Below are 12,495 nucleotides of genomic sequence, written 5' to 3'. Positions count from 1 at the left end.
GAAAACTCCCATTACACCCAATGCTGGCATCCACTTTGGTGAAATGCAGACAGTCTGTCCTGAAGCAGCTCCCGAGCCAGGGCCAGCTCAGTGGGATTCCTAATTGGAGACCAAGGCTTTAACCTCTGGGTCACCCATTTGATTCTGGCCCGAGTCAGCAGTGATCAGATACCGTGACCATCTGATGGCTGCAGAGCAGCCAATGTGAAATGAGTTGCTGGTCTCAGGCCAGTTCCTGGTAGGCAGACATCCACAAAAAAGGGGAAAAAAATTCATTGCTGCTGCAATTGTTATGGATTAGCACCTTGGTTGGAAGCCTTAGAGGCAGCCAGAAAAGGAACAGACTTAGGGAGCAGAGGGATGGAAAGAAATATCTTTCCACTCTTAAAAGCCTCCAGAGCAGGATTGATGCATTTTGGCACGGCAAATTGGGGAAGCTCTCCAAGGTGCTGGCTGTTTTGTARAAGAAAATAGGCATTTAGTCTCTAGTGTTCCCATCATGTGTTTCCTTTAAGCAGAGCCTACTTCAGTGACACAGTGCTTAACATACTCCCTTTCTGACCATACTTATATTCTTAATTGCTTCTCATTAGTATTTTCTCTTTCTCCATCATTCTGTTAAACCAGCCTTCCATATGTAGGGATTTTAGAAGAAAAAAAAAAAAAAAAGGTAGCTGACTATATAAAGAGATGCAGTGCCCTGTAGGATGGATGTATATTGCAATAATACCACCCCCATGATCACAGCTTTACCCATGCCTGAAGTGTTCACCTGTGCCTTGTTAGTAAAGCACTCAGAGCAGGAAGGGTTGGGATATTCAAATCAAAGAATTTCAGTTCAACTCTGGCATCAGCATCTCTTTTTTTTTTTTATTATTATTATTAGCAGAGTAAAGCTATTTGCCATGCTGCTGTGTAATCAAGGGGATAAAGTGTTTGCACTGTAAACACTTCTTTTCAGTGCACAGAGATCCAGTATCAAAGATGAATTCCTAAGCATTTGTGTTCTACAAGGTGCCAATTTCCCTGGGAAAACTGTGTTTCCCAGAAGATTAGTGGCCRGGATGGCAGGAGCTGTTGGGCTGATTTGACTCTTGATCTGTTGAACCTCCCTATATGGAATTCCCAAACAGCCCTGCATAAAGCTGAACTCGTATTTTGTTCTGAGCTAATGGAATTCACATTTCCTATTCAGTTTTAACAGTATGGAACTGAGAGCAAAACCTTCTGGGGCTGTTACAAGAACCTCTTGGATGAAACAGTGAGCAAAATACTGTTACACCTTGAAGACTGCTGTTGCTGCTGCGGGGATCAGCTATAGCTCATATCCAAACGGCTCCATTCCACAGGGTTCAGAACAGGCTCCTGCAGCCAGGTTCCCTATACACTGCCACATCCCCAGAGTGGGACTGGCACGGTAGGTGCACAAGAGATCCTGTGCACGGAACTGCATTTCTACACCTCACCTCTATTTTTTTCTCCTTTCTCAGCAGTGTTATGAGGATATTCCCACATCTGCCAAAAAATTTAGAGGATTTTTTTTTGTAATGCACTGGCTTTGTGCATGTAAGTGAATTTGTGTTGTTGATACTTCACCAGCACGCTCTTTAGCTTGCATGACAAGCACCTGTGATGTACGGTCCTGAAATGTTCAGGGCAATGACCTTTACCAAGGGGTTTTCACTGGCTTCAGCATCGTAGATCATGACTTAGAGATAGAAGACACTATACAAGCATAGAATTTATCTATGAAAATTTGAACAATAATCCCAGAAACCATCATAATCAGGATGCTAAGGAACCTCTACATGAGCTGGTAATGGGGCTTGTGGCTTCCTGTGTACAGACTGAGTCACTCCATCAGCAACTTCACTGCTACCACCAGCAGGAGCAGTTATCAGTTAATCAACAGTGTTTTACTCTGATACTGTGTGTTGGTCTGAACTGCATGTGTATATGCACATGGGAGAAAACAACTGTTTTTTAGAGATACTTGAAAGTATTAATTCATACCATACAACTATTAATTTGGAGATCTTGGAAGAATTTGTCTGTGTCACACTGTATTGGACACAAGAAACATGCATGTTCATGAAACAAAATCACTGTTTCATGAGTTAAAAGAAAAACATATTTAAAATTGTAAATAGTTGTTAGGTAGGAACAGGAGCTGTTACTGTCTACTGACTACTCAGTACATTAGTTGCCTAAATTAGTTGCCTAAATTTCTGTTTAACCCATAGACTGCAATAACTCCTATTGGGAACATAAAAGCTGCTTAAATATTATTTGAAATGACAGACTCCAATAATTGTATATGCTTTTCAAGATTTCAAGAAATATTAAGGGACTCACTTCTCAAAAGTAAAAACGTCCCTAAGGTACCCAAGGAACTTTAAAGTAATGATTCACACTCAGTCCCAGCTCACAACCTATTCACTGAGGTTGCAAATTCCGTATTAGGTCAGGTAATGGCTTCTCACACCGTTTCCTGCTAACCTTCCTCCGTGACTGCTGCTCAGGGTCACAGGGCTGCTCTGAAACACAGCTCTGGCATTTCCCACCATCTGTTTCTTTGCATTTTCACTCAGTCCTTGCTTGCTGCTTGCAAGGCAATTGCATGGAATATGCACAACAACCAGGATGCTTCCCCTAAACCCCAGAGAAAATAAAGGCTCGCTCCAGTTTTCTCACCGTTTCTCAGTGGCCTAAAGCCATTCTAAATGGYGTGTATTTTTGTGTGCATGAGGCTTACTGCGTACATTCTGATCTTGTTTCTAGCATTTCYTCCCCTTTTCTAATCCAGAAGTTATTTGTTCATATTCCTGCAACTCATGAGTTTCAGCTGTATTTTCTTGTCCTCTCTTTCCTCAAATTCTTCCTCTCTTTCCATTTTCTTTCCTCAGGAGGGCATTCCAGGATGTGCTTGCAGGGATCTAGGCAGAGACCTGATGAGAACAGTAGCCTTCCTGTTTGGGAATAAGGAAAGAACTGCCAGGTAACTTTTCGGAGCAGCAGCACGAATATGTCATCTAGTGTATGCAGATGATTCCTACTTCTTGGACCAGTAATTTTGCTTGTGCACTTCTTTGGGCAGATTGTGACCCAGAATCATTGGTTGAGATCTCCACGCTGATTGAGGACGTTAATTTGATCATTCTGACAGGACTTCCAGAGCGAGCATCACAGGAATACTTAGGCACTCTTCTAGAGACTGCTGCCAGGAAAGGAAGGACACACAGTATGTCTCCTTCCCCAGCCTGGTAGGGAGGTGGCTAGAGTCTCATCCGCTGTAAATCAGAGAAGTTTTCTTGAAAACAAAGTGAGATAAGGCTCATTCTCCTATCTTCTCCTGCAACTAGCCTCAGTCATACCAAAAAATGGAGAAATAGATTGCCTTCCAAACYGGAATATATCCACATTGTTATGAGGAATTAAAAAAAAAGAAAAATAAAAGGATTGTAGCTGTCTGAATTAATAGACATTTGGGATACACGTCCATGGAATGTCCTTAGAGTTGTACCTTGACCTGGAGATACTGGAGATCTGGGGATTTTCAGCTTAGTGTACTGGCTTCTCATCAAACATTTGTGCCGAAGACGGCCTGGCTGGAGGCTAAGTTGGCAGGATTTGGATATTCTTTTTCTTTTTTTCCCCCTTTGTTTTTTTTTCTTTGGTCTTTTTTTGATGATAGCTTGGTATTTGTAAACTGTATTTAAAAAAAAATAAGGAAGACAGACACACACTTGCATGTGCACATGCACACACCAAGAAAAAGGAAGAAAAAGCAAAAACTGAGCCTTGAAGCAAGAGCTCCTTCAGCCTCGCGCAGTTCAACATGCCACATGTATCTGCAGGAACAGCCAGGAGAGCAACGTGATTCTGAGGCACGTGAAGACAGATGTGAGGTTCAATTCCCAGCAGGGCTGACTCAGCCTTTTATCCTTCTAAGCCAGACAAATGGTATCCTATGCAGTTTGCTGTGTGGGGTCTTCTGTGTGGGGAAAAAGACCTTGAAAAACAAGTTGTTTCCTGCTCGGCTTGCCTATTGTGGAGCTCATAGCAATTTTTCACAAGTCTCTGCTCCAAGCCAATAACTTCCTTGCAGATTGTAGCGTGCCTAACGCTGAAAGATCACGTCCCATTAGACTTGCTTCCTGTTGGCATCCCAGGGAACTTCCATCAGTAGGAAGGAATGAACAAAGCGACTGGAGCGGCTCCTTGCTCGAAGGAAAGACAATCTGCGTATCCGACTGGGAGGAGGGAAGCGGGGGCACGTGTGGGGAGACAGGGCTGGAGACTCCTGTTGCTGCCAGAACAAAGGCAGCAGAAAAGCCTTGGTCTGGGCGAGAGGAAACAGTAGGTTTTTCCCCAGATCTTTGCTGATATGTGCGTTAGAGAGCTAAACCTTACAATAAAATGAGAAATTTCATTGAGTAATTGAGAAATTCCTTTGAGTAAAAGCCTGGGTGATGCCAAATAACAGAGAACTGAACCTGSAATTAATGTTTGACAGATCACAGGCTCAGGCACAGACCAATTTCCAGCCACCTCACTTTTCACAGCACACCAAGGTGTTTATGACTAAACTATTAGCATGCAAGTCATTGGTTTACCCTACCAGAGTGACTGAAGCAAAGTCTTCAACCAATTCTGGCTAATGGCCACAATGTCTCCCACATTTCTTTCTTCCAGTTGAGTTTACAGGTTTCACATCAGCACCTCCCATCTCCCTGAGCTGTCTGTCATTGCAAGTGAGCGGTAACTGCTATTCAGAATTAGCAAATTTTCTTTTCTCCATAGTACTGAGAGCCAAACCTCGGCCAGGCAACACAAAATTAAGTTCTTTTCAAAGAGCTGACAAGAGAGGACTGAGTTTTCCAGATCCATTGAATCAATTGTAAAGAAAAACGAACTAAAGTTGAAAGTGTCATCACTGAAGCTTTTTTCCAAGTTAAGGCTGAGGCAAAACATCCACTTTGGGAGTATACAAAGTGAATGACAACAAAAAAATCATTTCTAGCTGATAGACAACTAACTACAGCTTTCTGTCTCGTTGCTTTTCAGATGATAAAATATCTTAGCAGCGCCACATAAATTGCTAACAAAACTGACAATTCAAAAAAAGAGATTAATTTGTAAAGCCCCCCAATGATGATGTCATAAATCAAATTTCAATCATTCTGAGTCTACAGACTGCATATCAATTCTTTTTGATTTTTCATTATGAACAGTGACAGATGATTATTAATATGAAGACTATGACAAACATTACGGTGTTGAGATGGAAGCACCTTTGCTGGGCACCTCCTGGTATAGTTGTCCCATGACAGCTCATGAGTAAACACCCACTAAAGGGAATATTTATTCTTGACTATGGCCAGATGTCAGTAGAAAATACGGAAAAATAAAATTAAAGAAAACTACTATTTTAATTCTGGTCAGAAACAACAAGGAAAATCTTTATTGTTCTGGCTAGACTTTTCCATACMTGTATCTTGGCTCATGAGACAAAGTTTCTGGCTCATCACTTGTAATTTCTTCTTCAACCATCTGAAGTGCAGGTCATAATATAAACATAACATACACCCTCRTGGTGGCTTTTAGAAAAACAAGTGTACAACGGCAGTGAAGAAAGAGCCCCGAAACAGTGCTTGCCATCAGAGAATGAATGTAATCAACTTAGGTTCATCATTGAATCCTGACTTGTAAGACAGAGTAGATCCTCTACCAGTCACATGTGCAACTCACCTGCTCAGCCTTCTGGTGGAAGACAGCAGACATGGCCAAGATGGTGCTGCGCTCATCCAAGGCTGCAGCAAAACTCTTCCACTCTTGATCCAGCTGCGTAGAAATTTGTTTAATCTGCTGGGAAGCATAATGGCCTGCCTCAGAAAGCCTGGATGCAACCGACATGATCCGATTGATGTTGACATAGGCGTTCTGGAAATTAAAAAGCACACGTAAATGAAGAGAAGGAAGCACCGTGACCACCCTCTGCCTTCATTACACACTCCAAACACCAGCAGCTGGAGTAAAGCCAAGTAGTTCACTGAAAGCAATCAAGCACCTGTTTAAATATGCATGAACAGCAGCCATTCTTCCTTCCACTCTAAAAAAAACAGCCCCCAGGAATCTTTTTGCACATCTACACCATTATCCTCCCTCCCTGAATTTACTTATTTCTGAATTTATTTAGGTAAAATCATTCTAGGTGAGGTGCTCTGTTTTAGTTATTCACTTCCCTGGTAAGGTCTACTCATTGCTTTTGATATTTCTGCTGCATTACTTCATGTTTTCTAGATACTACTTTCACATATTCCGAAATAAAATATTTGTGTTCTGTCCTCCAGGAACTCTCTGACAGTTCTTAACAGATGTGCAGAAAAACGCAAAACTTAAAAATTTAAGTACACTCGTAAGGATATTCTACAGAAATAAGAGTTTCCATAGAAATGGCTATTAAATTACATTCTTCCTTGAAAATGTTATCTTTTCTGTAGGTTATTTTAAGCTGTTCTCCAGCAGAGATATCATTTAACTACATTTTGAATTTAGAAGAACTCAAAAGACTACTAAAAGGAAGATATTTTCTATTCTTTCATCAGAATTTTTCATAATGGTTTATATTCAGCCCTGAAGCCATGACAGCATTGTTCTTTCTCCAGTTGAACTGTGGACAGCATTATAAAACCCCAATTCTGCAGACAAACATAAGCCTCAAATAAATAGTTATCATAACAGTGTCACACCGAGATGCACAATGAAAACACAAACGACAGCTATTTGTGTTTCTCTAACTTCATTTGCTGTAAACATTTCTCCTTCTTCCCCTGCTCTCACTGCAGGGAGAACGGCCAGCACTTGAGAGGCTTTGCTAGTGTTGACTCCCTGCTCTCTTGTCGCATTAAAATGTTGCAGGGAGAGCTTCAGGAATTCCAGAGAGCAGAATCCTTAGGAGCCTTATGCACAAGGACACACAGAGCCCTGATGATTTTAACAGTATTCCTCCAGGACAAATAATAAATCCGAAGTGGAAGTGTTTGCTGGAGCCGGAACTCATCGCAGCTACTCGGAGCACCATGTGCAAAGGTAGCTGCCAACCCAAATATGAAAGCCAGCAGAGCACGGCAGGGATGGGCCCAGCGCCAGGCTGGGCTGCAAAGCAGGGCAGAGCGGGGCTGCACAGTGCGCTGGGCAGCTGCACCACGTCCATAGGGGCTACAGGGAAAAGGCTGGAGCTACAGCCCTTCCAGCCMTTCTGCTCTCCCTGGTGAAACAAGACTGTGATGGCAGGCACATAAATAAGATAAGCCTCCAATTTAGATTGTTTCTTTATCCTATAGCAAGTTCTGGGGAATTTCATTTGGCTTAAAAATGTTAGATTAATTCTAAAGAGAAAAAAGATTTTGGGGTTTTTTTTTCCTTATAATTAAAACTGATCAAAATTGTTCCGGATTTAAAAGTGTCTTAACAAAAGTAATTATCTGGAATTTTGACCACTATTGACACTGTCAAGCACCTCTTTAAGTTCCTCCAAGTTAGAGACTGTAATTTAGACTAATAAATATTTAAGCCTGTCTCCCAAAGAAGTCTCCATGGCCGAGCCTCAGCCAAGGTTAGGTTTTACCATTGCAGCTCAGCTCTTCTGGTGGAGAGCAGCATAGGATTGCTACGGCTGTAAGAGTTTGGATGAGTTGTACCAGTTTAAGATCTGGAAACCAGTTTAAGATCTGGAACTTGGATCTGGAATTTGAAGGAAATGTTGCTAAAGTTTCAATTTCACATAAAAGATGGTCAGTTTCTTCTTGGTTTTATGACTTTTTCCCCTGCAGAATAATCTCAGTATTTGTAATGTAATGAGCATGATTCAGTGAGAGGAGAACAACCGTGAATTCTCTGGTTCCCTGTTGCTAGTATGTAAGTGTATTATATAGCAGAAGTAAAGGTAGGTTCAGTTGAAATATAGCAGATGTTTCTAGAGTCTGTTTTTTAAGTTAGGGAGATTTATATATTGTTATGTCTGTTTGTTAAATTTTTATATAGAAAAGAGGATTTTCATGGATGAAATTTCCTTTTCCTAGTTGACGATTTTTCATGGAAGGATACCAATCTGTCCTGTAGCCAACCCACTTACTCCATAGCTCTTCCAACGAAAAGCAAGGAGCTGTTCYGGAGCCACCTGCTCCTAGCTTCTTCCACAGAGCACCGAGTGGAGCTGGCTCAGGAAAAGAGTCTGTGGAGCTTCCCCTGCTGCTTCCTGCCTGACGACCAGCAGGCAAGGAGCGAGGAGCAGCAGGGATTCAAGTGCACACGTGGGATGTCCTCTTCTGTGCAGCTCTCATTGCAATGCCCAGCCCTTCATCTCACTTCACCTCAGAGAGCCCCAACTGAGACTTGGGCACAGGAGACTTTGGAGAGGGTTTCATGGAAAACCAAGCCAGAGCAAGGACTTGAATATGAAACTCAGAACAGCACACGGTCTAATTACCCTGCACCATATCAGACGCTAAACATTTTACAGGACTTTTACTCAGTGTCACTTTTACTGAGGAAGGTAGGGTCAGGGGAACATTATTTGGATCTCCAATGTGAACTGAGGTAAAATGACACATGGCTTCAAAGCTCCCCAGAATTTAGTTTGGGAAGGAAGGAAAAGTAAGTACTTGACCAGGATCCACAAAAACAAGACATTTGTTTTTCACCTTCAGGTAAAATAAAGCTGTAAGACAGTTTCTTCCACCTTTATCTTCTGATGTGTAACACTCAGTAAAATGGAACAAAGATCTATGTTGCCAAGATTCAACCATCAATGTTTTGCAAAATTAAACCTTCCTTTCCCTCTGGTTTTGCTCATCACTAGAACAGAATGATTTGAGACTTTTCTGTATTATTATTATATAGACCTTTTGATCCCCAAAGGAAGTAAATTAAAAAGAGCAACTGACGAGACTTTTATTTTTCCTTTAGGCTGAAAAATCTACTACTAGCAGGTCCACACACGGCTCATTTTATATAATACCTGAGGCCCTCATTGTTTTCAGACCAGGTCTCCCCAAAGAGGATTGCGAAGCTGCACTGATTTATGGCTATACAGGAGAACAATAGATCAAACAGTGAGAAAAACATATATTAATGTCTAAAAGTAAGGTCAAAGGCACTGTAGGGAAAAACCTGTATTTTATATAGATTTGCAGCCTTTCCAGAAGCAGTCCCTTTGTAAGAGTTATTTTTTGTTGACTTTCTCCTTAAAGTTTTTGACTATTCAGGCAAAACCAAGTTTTTTTTGCCTCCCAGGGATCACTAGACAGTTGGGGGAATGAGAGGGGGAGGAAAGGCTCTGTGTATCATGATATGCAATAATTTCTCATGTCAATTTAGGAAATACTTGTGCAATGCCATTCAAGTGCAGAATAGCTGATGTCATACGAGCAAATCCACCATTTCACAACCTGCTTCTGCCTAAACAAGGCCTCAATTCCCACCTTCATTAGCAGCAACCTAACTGTTCCTTCCAGTAGATGTGATCACGGCTAGAGTCCCTCACACGTGTTAAGGCAACAGCCTTAAGTCTCAGCAAAAAAGCACTGACAGGAGCAGAGTTTCAGCTATGGAATGATCTCCCACAGGGAAATACATGAATTCAATCCTGATCATCTTGCAGGCATGCTGTGAGACCTTCCCTCTTAATTAAACCTTCCCACTCTAGCTGGAGACTTTCTTCTCACGCACACATAAAAAGAATACCTTACATTTAGGAAGGAAAAGTAAGAAACATGAAATCTGCAAGGAACTTGGCTGTGTTGGTCTCATTTCCTAGAGAACTAGTTGGGATATTGGCATGGCAAACAGTGAAGGTGGGCCACAAGAGCAGAGTTTGACAGATTCATTAATTAAAGGTGAAATTTGACTGTTTAGTAGCTCTTAAAAAATAACCAACTCACACTGTTACTCAGAGAGTTCAGAAACCATCTGTGAAATGAACACAGCACATAAATCCCAAGCAGAACGTTTCAGTGACAATATTCCCATGAGATATCTTCAAGGCCTTTAAGTTTCTATAACAAGGCTAATTACATGTAGCCTGTTGCCGAATAGCGTCGGATGGCATTTTAGCTCAGCCTACATAGAGAAAAATACAGTTCGCTTGTGATAAACATTGCAAGTCTTAAAGACATCTTAGCCTTTACTAGACAACTCCGATGCGTCTGAAATGCCCTGGGGCTTCACCACAATCTGCACCTTTATTCAGTGTCAGGCAATGAACTGCCTGGCAGCAGGATGGGCAGCAGTTCCTGCCCTGATCACTGCCCAGCATGTTACGGTCCACAAAAACTGAACACTCATTTTTTAAGAACATTAACAAGGCATAGAATGGTCCTGGCAAAGGAAATATGAGGAGCTTCAGCTAGAATAAACAGCAGGTTCTACCATCCAGCTAGTGCAGAGYTCCCCTCAGTATCATTTGTGTCATATTGAAACACTGTAGTTTCTTCTAGTAATTTAACTAGATTAATGAGATTACTCACAAAATGGTGTAGCTAAATATTTATGATCGTGAAATGTATTATTGCTTCAGTATAAAAATACCACCGTGATAAAGGCTAAATATAATCTCTTGTTTTGAAAATTAAGTAAAAACAAACTATGGCTTGAACCACAAAAGAAAAAATCTACGGTCATTATCTGAAAGAATAACACTGGACTACAGCTTATTACCTGAAATATACATATTCTCTCCCCCTTTCACATGCCACATTGTTCAATTTTAATGAACAATTATTACAGTAAAAAACAGAGTAAGAAATTGTTTTTTTTTTTCAAGAATGAGCTTTGATCACAGCATGCTATAGGAATGTACAGGGAAGCGTATGAGACAAAGGCATGAACATTAGACATCCAGACAATGTAATTTCCAAAAGAATTGAAAAGAATACTGTAATTATTATTAGTAATGCCATGACTAAAGTACATTAGACATGCCATAAAAATAAAAAATAAAGAAATTGCTTAAACATCCAGGATCTGATCCAACTTCCATTGGTGTCAATAGGGCTTTTCCTGCAAAACCTACAATGGCTGGAGCTGCATTGTCCTTCATATCTTTGCTTCAAATATGTTTGTAATGTATTGGGGAGAGGGAACACACAAAACCAAAAGGAGTGCTTCCAGTTTATTACTCAGATCCATGAGRGCTGAATCATTCTCAGTCAAGCAGTTGCTGGGACTAACATACTGCATAAAAAAACTAGCTAAATTATTACACCAATTTTTAGCAAAAATATAAATGCAATTTCTAGATAAAAAGTTAACAGAATGATCTAGTTGCACCTTCGGGACTTAGAGACCAAAAGATATATTAAGAAAGATACAGTGCAATTTAGCTGGGTTTTAAATGTTAGCGGCAATCTCTGTATCTTGAGCCTGATACTTGGTAGCTAAATAAATGAGTTTGGTAATCAGCATGAGACAGCTTGAAGGCTTGTCTGATCTGAATGCTTATGTGTATCAAAATTAACCAGAATGTTAAGTTTTAAGACGTGGGCATGTCACAATCCTCCATCCAGGACAGCAAACAGATCTGAGGCTGGCAGTCCCCTATTCTCTTTTGGGGGAGAGGGACAGCAAAGGCTTCCTAACGTTTCCCTTCTGAGCTCATGGCATGACATGAAAAGGCTGGGAAACAGTCAGTTAGTAAATGTAAATTATAGTAAATACATTTATAGTATATAGTAAATACAACAAAGTACATATCTAGCAGCAAATTCATTTCAACTATAGATTTCTGGTTTTTACTTCTGTATTACATTACTTAATCTCAATCTTTAATCCCACAAATATTTTTTAGCAGATAACTTCGAATAAAAAGTCTAAATGAGACTCCAGATGTGCAAAGGTAAGTCACATCCATAAATACTGTAAGAGCAAAGCCTTTGGCAACGGACTCTGCAGGGCAAAACATTTCTTCCTTCTAAATGTACTGCACCTAGGATAGTGACCTAGACGTTACGACAGTATCTCTTAGTATTATTATAGTAGTAAGTATTATCAAACAACACACATACATCCACCAGCCATTTTCACAGTCTCCAGCAGAAATCAAACAGCAACATGAACAATTGAACTAAGGTATCACTGTTTAAAAATAAGGCGACAAAGTGAAGATGCTGTTGTGTGTACCTCTCTTGTGACTCTGTGTTTGCAAATTTATTGCCTATAATATTTCTTAGACAATTATACTGCAGAAAAAGGGCAACCAAGCAGCCTGTGCATTAAAAAAACTCATAAAGTATACAGACCACAACCTTTGTATATCTTGCCCCAAAAAACTACAGCTAGCTGTGATAGTATTTGCCACTAATATCTCTGTCCCCAGAAAAACTCTCCATCACTTGTATGTTGTTAGAGGTTAAGCAGACCTGACCTGTATTTCCAGCCTCACTYTCCCAGCAATCCAAGTATGCCTCAAATTGCTGTGCAGTCCTGGGGCAAATA

The 12,495-nt window shown here is 40.7% G+C and overlaps 1 protein-coding gene across 1 annotated transcript in view; it reads right to left on the bottom strand.

The window, feature by feature from the left end:
- KALRN (kalirin RhoGEF kinase) overlaps window positions 1–12,495 on the bottom strand; it is a 464,489-nt gene that overhangs the window by 233,465 nt on the left and 218,529 nt on the right. Inside the window, exon 7 of the mRNA XM_026054352.1 lies at window positions 5,752–5,943. Within this exon, the coding sequence (XP_025910137.1) occupies window positions 5,752–5,943 (192 nt within the window). The remainder of the gene's footprint in view (window positions 1–5,751; window positions 5,944–12,495) is intronic.

Source organism: Nothoprocta perdicaria, unplaced genomic scaffold, assembly GCF_003342845.1.
Source record: "Nothoprocta perdicaria isolate Ctin4 unplaced genomic scaffold, notPer1 scaffold_0, whole genome shotgun sequence".
NCBI lineage: Eukaryota > Metazoa > Chordata > Aves > Tinamiformes > Tinamidae > Nothoprocta > Nothoprocta perdicaria.
Note: the sequence above shows the minus strand (reverse complement) of the source record. Positions and strands in the feature narration are given on the sequence as shown.